Here is a 12,724-nt window from a genome sequence, read left to right on the forward strand (position 1 = left end):
GCTTGGAGTCTCTTTTAGGGGAAGGAAAGAGTGACCCCATCATTTTGATAAACCAGCGTTCCTACCCCCATGCATTGGTATATTTCTCTGTTTCCAGCTCCACAGATTAATATCCTTTTTCTTGGCGGCAGAGACTTGCACTCACGGTTTTTCTTTGGGAAGTGTCTAATACCATCTCCGTGTTGACTCTGGTCTTGCTGGGCCATGGAAGCATCCTCCCATTGCTTCTATAAGAAGAACTTTGAGCTCATTGTGTACAGAGCCCTCTCCTAGTATCCCATGGATACAACACAAGGGAGAAGGCTTAGTCCTTGATATAAGCCCAGACACTTGGAGACAGTTGATTGTGAAATGAGACAATCTTTTTAATTAATGATAGAAAGTGTAAGATATATTAAAGGGGCAGTAGGCCAGCCAAGCTAGAATTTTGGAAATAGTAGAAGATAAAGTCAATGTTGTAGAAAGGTGCTTTTTGACTGGTAGTGGGGAGATTTAAAAGACAAACAAACTGAAGACACACCTGATAGGCCTGAGATGAGCAGGGCCCTAGGAAGATAGAAATGAACCTAGAGGGCACCCTACCTTCATTTTGCTATTTTCACTCAAGATGTATTTTCTGTTGCCATGGCATTTTGCATCATCATTGTGTAGCTTTTCTATAGCAGTGAGTGATTTGAAAGTGTACCGTAGCTTTTTCTAAGTGACTGCCCAGGTTGCTCTGCAGATTGGCCGACACTGCCCTCCCCAGTTATAGGAATGACACAGAGAGGCAGGGATTTCCCTGGAGGGAGGCCCAGGTCTAGACCAGAGCCAGGAAAGAAGCTGATGACAGAGTTCAGGCTTTCCCGGTACCTGTTCTCTGGCCCATCAAAGCCATCCCCTAAACTGCTCCCTCCCTGCTGTCTCCTGTTCTTTCGCTGCCTTCCTCCTAATCCCAGGAGATTATAGGAGCTATAAGGGCCATTCCCGTGACAGCAGCAGTGGGCTGGCTTGGGTGTAGCGAGTGCTGCCTGGGTTGCACTCTCAGCTCTGTTTTTGCTTCCACCTTGCTGGTGGTACAGCAGAGACCTCAGTTTGCTTAAGCTCTGATCCCCTTCAGAAATCCCAGTATCAATATATGAGGCTGCCTGTTGGTATATGTGATTTATAAGCCAAACAAATACCTCTGACTCCTCACCAAGAACACACTGCATCTCCCCGCAACGGGTCTTGAAACAGGTAATTTATTCTTCTCTTCCCTCTCAATTCCAATTCATTTTTCTACTTCCTGCCCCTGACTGGGGGCCATTAAATCTTTTTCTCTGTGATTTTCTTTTTCTGATTGACTTCATGGTTAAATGTAATCTGATGTGTGCATTGATCCCAGACCTGGAAACCCCAGCGCATCTATGGATTTTGTTTGCAGATACAAAGTCCATAGTGAGATATGATGAGAATGTGATGAATTCATAGCTCCCTACTCCAGAAGGAAATAAAATTGTACAATTGGTCACTCACCTCAGTACTCAAGTAAATAGCATTGGAAAGTACTTTCTGAAAACATGGCCCCAGTTCAAACCTTAGTCATACTCTCAGGTTGTTCTCCCAGGACTTCTTTTTTTTTTCTTCTGACAATCCCTTTCAAGAAGATATTAATAAGCACTGATTCTTTGCCTTGCAGGTTTTCAGCAGTATGGATCGAGGTACTCAGAATTCAGGAGAAGAGAAGGAAGACCCTGGGGACAAAACTAAAAGCACAACTTTGCCATCCACAGAAACATTAAGCTGGAGTTCAGAGTATTCAGAAATGTATGTGAAATGCTTGTTAAGAAGCATTGTAAACAGTAGCTACTAGGGCAGTGGTTCTTAAACGCGAGCATGCATCCAAATCTCCTGGAGGGCCTGTGGAAGCAAAGTGCTGATCCAGGAGGGCTGAGATGGGGGCTTGAGAATGTACATTTCTCTTTTCCTTTTTTTAAAAATACAATTCTATATCCTTTTGCATGTTTTTCATTTATTTATTTTTGACTGAGCTGGCTCTTTGTTGCTGCACGGGCTTTCTCTAGTTGCCATGAGAGGGGGCTACTCTCTGGTTGCAGTGCATGGGCTCACTAGTTGTGACTTGTGGGCTCTGCATGGGCTCAGTACTTGTGGCGCATGGGCTTAGTTGCTCCACAGCATATCGGATCTTCCCAGGGATCAAACCCGTTTCCCCCGCATTGGCAGGTGGATTCTTACTGCTGGACCACAAGGGAAGCCCCAAGAGTGTGCATTTCTAACCATTTCTAACCAATTCCTGGGGATACCTCTGGTCTGGCACAGTTTAGAAGTCAGTGCCATCAACATGTGTTGGTTAGGTTATCTCAGTTCCATTTTTACCTGCTTTTTTTTTTTCCCTAAAATTCACCTTGCACACAATTTTCTAGTATATGTAGGTATATGACTTTGTTTTTGTGTTTAATTAAGGCAACACTTATCCACATCCAACTCTTCGGATACTGAAAGCAACAGACATAAACTCGGTTCTGGGCTGCTTCCCAAGCTGGCTATTTCAGCAGAGGCAGAACATGATGGGGCTGCTCCCCACCCCAGAGAGCTGCACGAGGAGCCAGAAAAGCCAGCCCTCCCCCCTGCAGAGAGTGCTCAGGAGGAGCCCGAGGTCACCACCCCGGCCAGCACCATCAGCAGCTCCACTCTGTCAGGTAAGGCCATGGGCTGGCCCTTGCCATCCCAGCATCGCCCGCCAGGTTGAAAAGTGAGTGTGGTGCTCGGAGTCCCAGGCCTGGCTTTGGACCAGGCAGTGACGATGGGTGTTTTGTGTTGCTAGACTCTCTCACAGCCCCACTCCTTAGGCTTGGGCGATGGGCTCCTCAGAATGAGATCAGACATCTCAGCCCTCTCCTGAGTGCATGACTGTACAGCCAGTCTTTCTTGCTTCACCTGAAGCCTTCACGTCCCCTGATGCGTTTCAGTGGCACCCTTGGATGGTCTTCAGAATGCAGTAGGGGAGCATGTTCTTCATTGTGGAGGGAAAGGCATAGCAAAGGTCTTGTGAGGATGCATCTAACTCAAAAGTGATGAGTGAGCAACCCTGTCAAATAGTCAATAAGACCCTCAATAACGTCTTAAATCACCACCTATATAGTGTAAGCCAGTTTTCCCTCTGGTGTTCAAATGGGTGGTTGTTTCCTTGAAGGAGTTGGTTTTTGTTGTGGGACCACATTACACCCAATCACCAAATAGTCTCCACTCGAAACCCTCAGTCAGTGCAGCAAAATTCTCATGCCATGAGGTTCACGGATTGAGAGGGGAGAGGGGAGTCAGAAATACCGACATGGTTCAAACTGCTATCTTGTGTGGCTATGAAACCACTCCCCTGCACACAAGTTTCCAGCCTCTAGGTAACTGGTGAAGACACTTCTGTGACATAGTTTGGTGTGTGGGAAGCAGTCCAGGGGCTTAGGCCTTTCCTGGGAGAACTCGTCTTGATGTTACTTTTGGCTGAAGTCAACCTTCCTGACCAGAGGAGCAGTGTCTCCATAGGTTTTTAGAATGCCTAATGTATCGTGGATACTTGCGGCCCTCAATCACAGAGGTGTCCTCATTAAATAATTGGACTTGCGCTTCCCTCAGAGCAAGCCCTTGAGGCGCATCTCAGATATTATTTGGTTTATAAAAATGTTATGCATAGCACATCTTTCTACAGAGCAATGTGCATTTATGCTTTCAAAAAATAAAAATATGGATATGGCCTAAGGTTACTATAATAAATGTTTTCATTAAGCCATATCCAGGATGCTATATTGATAACCGTGAATGATTATCATGAACATTTTTTTAACTGACTGAATATTCAGTGTATAATTTTGTTTTGTTTTGAATCATTTCAAAATAACAAATTTTACAAACAGGGTTTATTTCTGCCTCACTAAAAAGTCTGGTTCTGTGGAGCTTCATGTGAGCTGATAGTTGATCATGGAGAAAAATAATGTTGGGTTTTTCCCTTCTCTCTTTTCCTCTCAGTTCTGTTTCCGTGTGGGATAATTCCACATGTCCTAACTTTTTAGAGCCAAGATAAAAGCAATGAAGAAGTGTGTAAAAACAAACTAGTAGCCTAAGATTCTTGTTCATCTTGGTATCGAATCAAATGTGGATATGTCAAGTGCTTTAGATTTCTGGTCACTAAGTTCTCATGTGTTTCTTAGTTTATTATTTACCCTGAATAGAGCTGCCTCTATTTCACATTTATTCTTAATATGATGAATTGTTTATGATCTCTTGGACTCTTCTGCCTACTGACTATCAGAAAGTAACGAGGTAGAGGGAGGGGAATGGTGTCTAAGCATTTGATTGATTACTTTCATAATTAAAAAAAAAATCTGTCTCTGTCTTGCCATGCATTTTGATTAATAGATTCAAACCACCTTTCTCTCTGTCTTCCTCAGACACACACTAAAAATAATCGAAGACCTTGGGGGCCATACAGAATAGAGAGATGAGCTGATTTGCTCATAGCCAAGGATAATTAGGAAATCTGAAAACCGTGACTGTAGTAAAATTAAATTTGTTGATTTTTATATTGCTCCACCATCAAAAAGAAAGAACCCTTGACATTTACAGAACATTAAAGTGACATTATCCACCCTTGGCAGGAAGGACTCACACGTTTATCTACAGTGCTATGAAATGAGATGGCAGAGGCAAGCAGGAGGGATGATAAAAGACACGCACTCCAGCCTTTAGGGAAGTCCATCTTTGTACCTGTTTCCTTTTCTCGACTACAATGTATTTGAATCAGTGAGAAGCAAAAGTCTTGAAAATTTAGGTGTAGTGCTCGAACGCATCCAACAAATTATTCATTGTGAAGAGATTCAGCTTTTCAGTTTATACTTGTCAATGATCCCATCCAAACCAAATTAGAAAGGAGAAATGAGCGTGTAACTTATCCCAGAGCAAGCTGAAGGTTTTTGAGGTGAGATTTTGTTTGTGAAGCAATTTTTGTCTAGTCCCTCAGCAGTTGATTTCTTTATTTAGAGTGAATAGAAGAGATACACTGTTAAATGAGGTTGAGTTTAGCATACACAAGTGGAAAGGTGGTTGTTATTTGCCTTGAGATTGTCTTCTTTAGTAGGTCAGATGGGTGTCACACAGAAGACGGGATCGTCTCCTGTGCCTGCAGCGCCTGGGGGGCCATGAACTGTGCTGTTCACAAGCCCCACTGTCCCAGGCCCTAAGCTTCCCTTAGCGTGGACCACGCCTGTGGCGTTGCGCCGCCTCTGTGAACTAGGACCAAACTTCAGCTGTACCGTTGTGAGTCTAGCACTGAAACAGAAATGTTAGTTAAATCCAGTTGAGCCTGTTTTCTAGGCAAAGAATGTCATGGTCAGCAGTTTAAAAAGTGCTGGCTGGTCTTCCAAAGGATCATTTATAATGGTATTAATTCTCTCTGTGGATTGCATATCTTAATGTGATGATAGTGTTGATGATTTTTAAAGCACAGGGGGCTTCTAATATAGCATTTAGAAAGAAAAGGGAGATAAGCATTGTTTTTTCTAGACAGATAAATATGTATTATCAGTGATAAGAAAAAAGAAAGGAAAAAAGCCAAAAAACTGATAGACCGTGAAAGAAAGAATAGGAGAAATGGAAAGAGATGGTCATGTGACTTGTTTTTCAGTATGTCACTTCTGACAAGAGAGAACTGTCTTCACACTGGGCATGTGCACTTACCAGACTGGTATCAGTAATATTCCATTTCTGCATTGTTCTATTTGGTGACATATTCTCTTACATTACTCTGCTGAGGGAAGTCCTAATTTTTTAACTTAAAAAATCCCTTCCAGTTTATATTCAAGGTAATAAAATTAAAAATGAAGAAGACATGTAGCTGGCTTAGAGGGGGGACAGATATTCTCACTGGTCCAGGAATTTCAGGACAGGTCAGCATATGGCTGTGTCAAGACTAAAGCCAAGAAGATGGAGCAAGTCATTGGGTAATGCAGCGTGTAGCGAGAAACTCTTTGTCTTAGCTTGTGAAATTTACAAGGAGCTTAGAGTGAAAGGAGGTGTGCGAGGTCAAAGGTGACACTTTAGGTGCTTTTATGTAAGTTACATCCTGAGCCTAGTGTGGGGTGTGTCTTGGAAAGATGGTAGGAGATGACAGGGGCATAAGTCTCTATGAAGTGACTAAAGGATGTCCACGTAGCAAAAACCAGTATTAACTGCCTTGCTAATGCTGATCACCAGTATCATAGGATGATCGTAGTGTGCCATGGGCGGTCATGGGGTTCGTAAGGTGATGTTTGGTTCGTGGCCTTTCATAGTGGGGTCAGGAGGAAGAATTGTCTCTATGAGAGTTGTAAATGATTCTAAAACGCAATTGTTCTTCCAGTTAAATGGAGTCGACTAAGAATTAGTGGACCTGTGTACGAGGAGAATGAAACCTGGATGGACAGCTCTTTCATTCTCCCTCCTCCAACTCACCTTTCTCGAACCAGTCGCGTGATTTCCGTGTTTGCCTGACACCCCCGTGGGCTCATGCACCACACGGGCCCCTGCTTCCCGGTGTTCGTCGTTCCCTCTCTCTCTTCCCTCTTCTCCAGCTCTCCTATCCCAGATTTTCCTGAAATGTTTATCCTTCTTCTTTGTACAGTTGGCAGTTTTTCAGAGCACTTGGATCAGATAAATGGACGAAGCGAGTGTGTGGACAGTACAGATAATGCCTCCAAGCCCTCCAGTGAACCCGCTTCTCACGTGGCTCGGCAGCGGTTAGAAAGCACAGAGAAAAAGAAAATCTCGGGGAAAGTCACAAAGTCCCTTTCTGCCAGTGCTCTGTCCCTCATGATCCCGGGAGGTAGAGAGACATCGACTTGCATGCAATTGTGTGACTTGCGCATGTGCCCCCAACCCCCAGTGTGGCATGCTGGCTGAGATGCAGGACTGCTTGGACCAGTACTGGGTGGCACCCTGGCACAGCCCTCCTGAGTGTCTCCCTGGAGGCCTCCAGAGCTCCCAGAACACAAGCGTGACTTATTCCTTCACACTTCTTTCGGCAGCAGGAGATGAGGCAGGATCCCTTCCCACAAAGGCTTATTTCTTTTGTTTTCCTTCTTTTTCCTTTCTCCCCTCCCCAAATTAAGTAATAAATTTCCCTCTTCTGATTAGTTTTTCTTCCCTAGACCATGCATCATTTATATCCTTTACAGAGCTGTTTACAGCATCTGTGTCAGAAAGCTAAGTATAGTTTTTCTCATCTAATTAATGAGAAAATCAATACAGAGAACATACGTTTTTCATTTCTGGGGATGCAGAGAGTATCACAGACAGCACTGAAATTACAAGTTTACCAGCCCTGTCTGTTGGGTTATGCTTCCTCCTACTGGTAGCCCAGTCATTTTCTGCCCTATATTTTAAAAACTGGGCTTAATTATGATTTTGTTGAATTGCAGTATTTTTCCACAACCTAGTTTTGCTTCTACTAATCACAAAGTCTGGTGTAATTTCACTGGCTGAGATGAAAATATACACCCTGGTGTTTGTGACTTATCACTCAGATGACAGACAGTAAGGGAATGGAAGTGGCAGTCAAATTATATTGCAGATGGCTTGCAGTTGGAAGAATACAAACCATGTATAAAAGGGATTGTTTACATTTTTGAAATTTCAAATTTGTGCAGAAAGAAATGTTCATTGAGAGGGTAGTGCTCACTGTAGCATGTTCTGTTTTCTGGGAGATGTCCGTATAGCACCTTAAAACAAACACCCTAGTCTAATGACTATTCACAACCAAGAGGCAATGGCTCCAGTGTGGTCGGTAAGTGGAATGTGGTCCAGTCCACTTTGAGAGCTGGTGAGAAAGCCCACATCTTGGTGAACATGGGTCAGTTATTCAGTTTGGGGAGATAAGGAACGAGGTATTGAGGAGAAGAGTCAGGGGCATGGCTTTCTTAGCAGTTTGGATCTGTGTGTCCACTCTGTCTTCTTTCTACCTTTGCATGTTTTGAAGTTCCCTGCGCATCAGTGTGGATCTGTTCACCTGGCCTTTGGATAAGACAGAAGGTAGCCAGGAAAAAAGTGTCAAGATGCCACGTGAAGTCAGAGTGAAAGAGCCTGGACAGTGATACATTTAGCTAATTGTTCTCCTTTGGACAGATGTAAGATTCTTGCCTAGATAATCCCATGAACAGAGGAGCCTGGCAGACTACAGTTCAGGGGGTTGGAAACAGTCAGACACGACTGAACACACACGCATCCCAAGAATTACAACAAAAGATAGTCTGGATACTTTCAGCTTGCTGTGGCCACAGTGTTACTCACTGCACCCTGGGAGTCTTCAGTAGCACTGGCCTTTTGTAGCCTGGCCCTTGCTGAGCTCACATTTCAACCACAGCATCTTTTTGTAGATTATTCTTTTTCATACACAACACACACACAGTTGTGTGTGCACAATTTCATATGACCAGTTAGGATTTGTTTAGATTCACATAGATGAAACAATGACAAGAACTATAAATATAAAAAGTGTGTTTGTTCATAAAACAAGGAAAACAGGATAGAATTGGTGTTGAAGAATATGAAGTGAGTTTTTCTTAAAATTTCTCTATCCACCTGCATTATCCTCTCAGAAACCTTGCTAGAACTGCAGGTAATTTATGAAGAGAATCAGTTCTAATCATAGTAATAAGGAATGATTCTTTTATAGGAAAGTTAACATTATAGTGTTTTCCTGATTCACGTTATTTAGTCAGCACTCACTCAATAATGTGGCTTCCCTGGTGGCTCAGTTGGTAAAGCTTTGATGACTGGCTTCTTTGTTGCAGATATGTTTGCTGTTTCTCCACTGGGAAGTCCAATGTCTCCCCATTCCCTGTCCTCGGAACCTTCTTCCTCAAGGGACTCCTCTCCCAGCCGAGATTCTTCAGGAGCTTCTGCCAGTCCACACCAGCCCATTGTGATCCACAGTTTAGGGAAGAACTATGGTTTCACCATTCGAGCCATCCGCGTGTACGTGGGAGACAGCGACATTTACACAGTGCATCATATCGTTTGGGTAAGACTCTCTTTCTGGCCAGTTTTCATTCCCAGCAAACTAGAGAATGAATACATCAGCTGAGGTATAGTTAACAGCAAATGTGTTTCCTGCTAAGCTGGCATTTGGGACCTGCTTCATACTCTTGCCCTTTATCTGTGTGGTAGGACTGAATTTAGCAAAAGTTAATTCTTTTTAATAATTTTGTTAGTCTTCAAATCTGATTATCCACACTATATACAAAGCTTGTAGAAATAGTGCAAAATAATCCTATTTTTATCCTTCTTTTCTTAGTTTTTTCCACCTGGCCTTCTTTTTTTCTAAAATACTTTCTCAGGTCACTTGAAATATTGCTTAAGGAACCGTAGGAATTACCCTATTTTAGGAGGATGACAGAACAAAAATAGTGAACCATACTTTACTGGTTTCCTCTTAGAATCACAGCATCATTTGTTGATGAACTCAGAATATTGTGCTGCAAGAGAACAGTAGGTGTCAGGGTTGTCATTTGTTTGCTTACTGTTATATCTTCTCCTCTTGAATTTTAGAATGTAGAAGAAGGAAGTCCAGCTTGCCAGGCAGGATTGAAGGCTGGGGATCTGATCACGCACATCAATGGGGAACCGGTGCATGGACTTGTCCACACAGAAGTTATAGAGCTCCTGCTAAAGGTACTGTCTTTTTGATGTCATGGCCATCTAGATGAAGCAGGTAGCTAGAAAGAGCTAGCACCAAAAATTCTTTACTCACGTTCTAGTGTTCTTTTATATGGGCTATCCATACAGACTCAGTCTCTTTGTTGAGAAAGCATTCAGTGGTCTGTTTAAGGTGAAGGCAAGAACATCATGAATTTTTTGGTTTTATATCATGAAATCCACTTTCATGTATCTGCACAGTCACTTCCTAATTTAGTTTTGCTTCTTATCCTAAATTACAAATAGAGTTCTCTTGGTTTTATGTTTCACACACAGTAAAATCTGCTTGGAAATATCCATTCTCGATGCGATTTTCTTTAGCAACTTTCAATACATTTTATTCTATTATGGCAGAAGACAGTGGTATTAAACTGTGAGGTCAGACCTGAAGCTTGATTCGAGAGTTGGGTTTCTTTGGAAGCTAGAGCTATGTATATATAATATACACTATAAATGATAGAAATAGGTGATAATGGAAGAAGGGATTCTAGCAATCATTAGACCTTTCCCTCCTTGTACAAATAAATTTGAATGTAGATCAGTCTCTACTTGGAATTAAGTTGATTCAAGCCAATGGAGTAGGAGGATCACAAAGAACATGAGTGTGATGAAGAGAGATGGTCTACACTCATTCTCTCATTTCTGTTGGGCTGTTTGCTTTGCCACTGCTAACTAAAGAATATAAAGTTATAGCTCCAAATATGGATCTGGTTAAAACAAAGATGAATCTGAGTCTCGATTTTAAGTTTTTTCAAGGAAAAAATCCTATCTGTGATTAAAAAAATACAGTCATTAATTGTAGGATTATTTGACATGTCAGCAGATTTATAGATGACCTCTCAGTGTGTGAACACAGGGAGGGATTACTAGGGGCTTCAGAGAGGTGTGAGCCATCGCCTCAGATAGCCTGCAGCCTATTGAGAAACAAAACATAAATGCACGTGTGTCATTTAAACAACATCCATTCAGATTGTTTCTAGAGCACTCGCTAGGCCGGTACCATGGTAGACACTGGTAACATGTCTAGACACGGTAGACATTGCAAATTAAGGTACAGTTCTTACCTTGAGGACTGTGAGAGATACAAGACATGTATGCAGGCAGATGAAGTTCAACTTGATTAGCCAGGGCCATATTAGGGGGAAGAATGCCATACAGTTGCAGAGAATATTCTGTGAAGAGAGAGTCATCACAGAGAAGTGACACTGAACTGAAACTTGAAAGAAACTTGGGAATTTGGAATTAGTGCAGGTAGGTGGGTGTACAAAGCCTTTGATAAGTAAGTAAGCCTTTGATAAATGACTTTTATCCTTCTTTTTGTCATCCCCCAGCCAACACAAGTGTATTCTTCAAAAGATTCAGGGTCTGGCCCGGATTCCGAGAGTAGTAATAGTATGTACATTCAAAGGTTCGTTGTGAAGTAGCAGATTGTAGGGAAGTTATTGCCATTGATCCGTCCACAGCATTAATGAAATTTTGGTCTTGACTTCAGGCCCCATGGGAGTAGATGACTGTCTTTGCTATCCTCCATATCTACGGGTGGTTCCCTTAACTCTAGTCAGCTTTCTCACAAATGCATAGTATTGCTCACTGGAGGAATAGGATGAATATTGAGAGGAGATTGCAGAGCCACAGGCAGTATGGGAAGCCAGCCATGGCCGTGATGAAAACACGGCAGATCTGACAACAGCCCTGCAGGAGAGACATGGAGCTACTATTAAAGCTCCCCACGTCATCCCGGCATTTACACAGTGCCGGGTTTGCAGCTGGGTACTTAGAAAGTGTTTGTAGAATTGAGGTGAATAGTAGGGTTCTCCCTCGCTTGCTGTCCAAAAGTCACCATGGGAGGAGCCAAGCACCATACAGCTACTTGTGTTGTCTTCATGTACATGCCGTTCAGTTTGGGAGTAAACCCTTGAGATGCCTGGAGTCTCTCTACGCTTTGCAATATGCCTACTGAGTAGTGCACGTGTGCTTAGTTGCTCAATCATGTCCAACTCTTTGCAACCCTTTAGACTGTAGCCCGCCAGGCTCCTCCATCCATGGGATTTTTCAGGCAAGAATTCTGGAGCAGGTTGCCATTTCAAAACACTTAGCGTTTCTGGCACCTACATGGGTAAGACTTGAGTTTTTCCATTTCATTCACCATCTGTTTCTGATAATATTACTTATCCAACTGCCATGGAACAACTGTCTCTTAGTAAGTGCCCCCAAAATGGGAGGCAGAGCAGGATTGTGGACTTTGAGAGTCCTTGGCTGTGAGAGTCCCCTGAAATGACCTCAGACTTCCCAAGACAAAATTCAAGAAGAGACCAAAGATTCATGAGTCTGACCAGCCTCTTCTCTCATAGTACCTGATCCAGTGGTCCAGGGATACCCCATTGCTGGCTCACATCAACCCTTTGTGAGTAAAGGCCAGGCTCTATCTACTATAGCCTGTTTGTCTTTCCAGTGGTGTAGGGACTACAAAGGTAGGCAGAGAGGTACTTCTCTCTCTCACGTGCTCCGTGAGCTTTTCTAGGACCTCCCTTTTGTTTAGATAATAAAACTATGTTTTATATGTGAGTTTCTTTTTGTTGTCACTCACCTGACTAGAAGTTTTCCAAGTTTTGGCATCAGCAGTTCAAAGATGGTCAGATGGATTTTAAATGGTAATAGGTTTAACCTCTTCTGTTCTTTGTAGCAGTATTACGCTACATGCATCTTAGGTCCTGGCACAGTATATCTTTATATTATTTCTTGCATTTGCTCATAAAATCAGAAGAAATAATAAGCTGAAATATACATATCTTTAGGAAATATGCCTCTGTTTATTTTGCTAAGACATATTTGTCTCTTTCATAATTTATTTTATAAAACATTTTCATATGATTCTGGATTTTAAAACGTCTCTTTCTACTTCTGTGAAATTTAAATGTATGTTTCTCCTGAACGTCTCTGGCAAGGTCTCTGAAAAGAGGCAGTCAATCCCATTTATAACATTTTGTCCTCATCTGGTTACGGAGTGCCTGCATTCCTGGAT

General features: G+C 42.5%; 1 protein-coding gene across 10 annotated transcripts in view; it reads left to right on the plus strand.

Moving 5' to 3' along the window:
- MAST4 (microtubule associated serine/threonine kinase family member 4) overlaps nt 1-12,724 on the plus strand; it is a 603,242-nt gene that overhangs the window by 573,312 nt on the left and 17,206 nt on the right. For 6 of the 10 annotated variants that reach the window (XM_081518402.1, XM_081518403.1, XM_081518404.1 and 3 more), the window contains 5 exons: nt 1,661-1,788; nt 2,446-2,681; nt 6,632-6,832; nt 8,799-9,028; nt 9,556-9,678. In XM_081518402.1, the coding sequence (XP_081374528.1) occupies nt 1,661-1,788; nt 2,446-2,681; nt 6,632-6,832; nt 8,799-9,028; nt 9,556-9,678 (918 nt within the window). The remainder of the gene's footprint in view (nt 1-1,660; nt 1,789-2,445; nt 2,682-6,631; nt 6,833-8,798; nt 9,029-9,555; nt 9,679-12,724) is intronic. The other 4 variants (XM_081518405.1, XM_081518399.1, XM_081518407.1 and 1 more) reach the window with 1 other exon arrangement.

Source organism: Giraffa tippelskirchi, chromosome 8 (assembly GCF_054371585.1).
Source record: "Giraffa tippelskirchi isolate mGirTip1 chromosome 8, T2T-mGirTip1v1.2.pri, whole genome shotgun sequence".
Classification (NCBI taxonomy): Eukaryota; Metazoa; Chordata; class Mammalia; order Artiodactyla; family Giraffidae; genus Giraffa; species Giraffa tippelskirchi.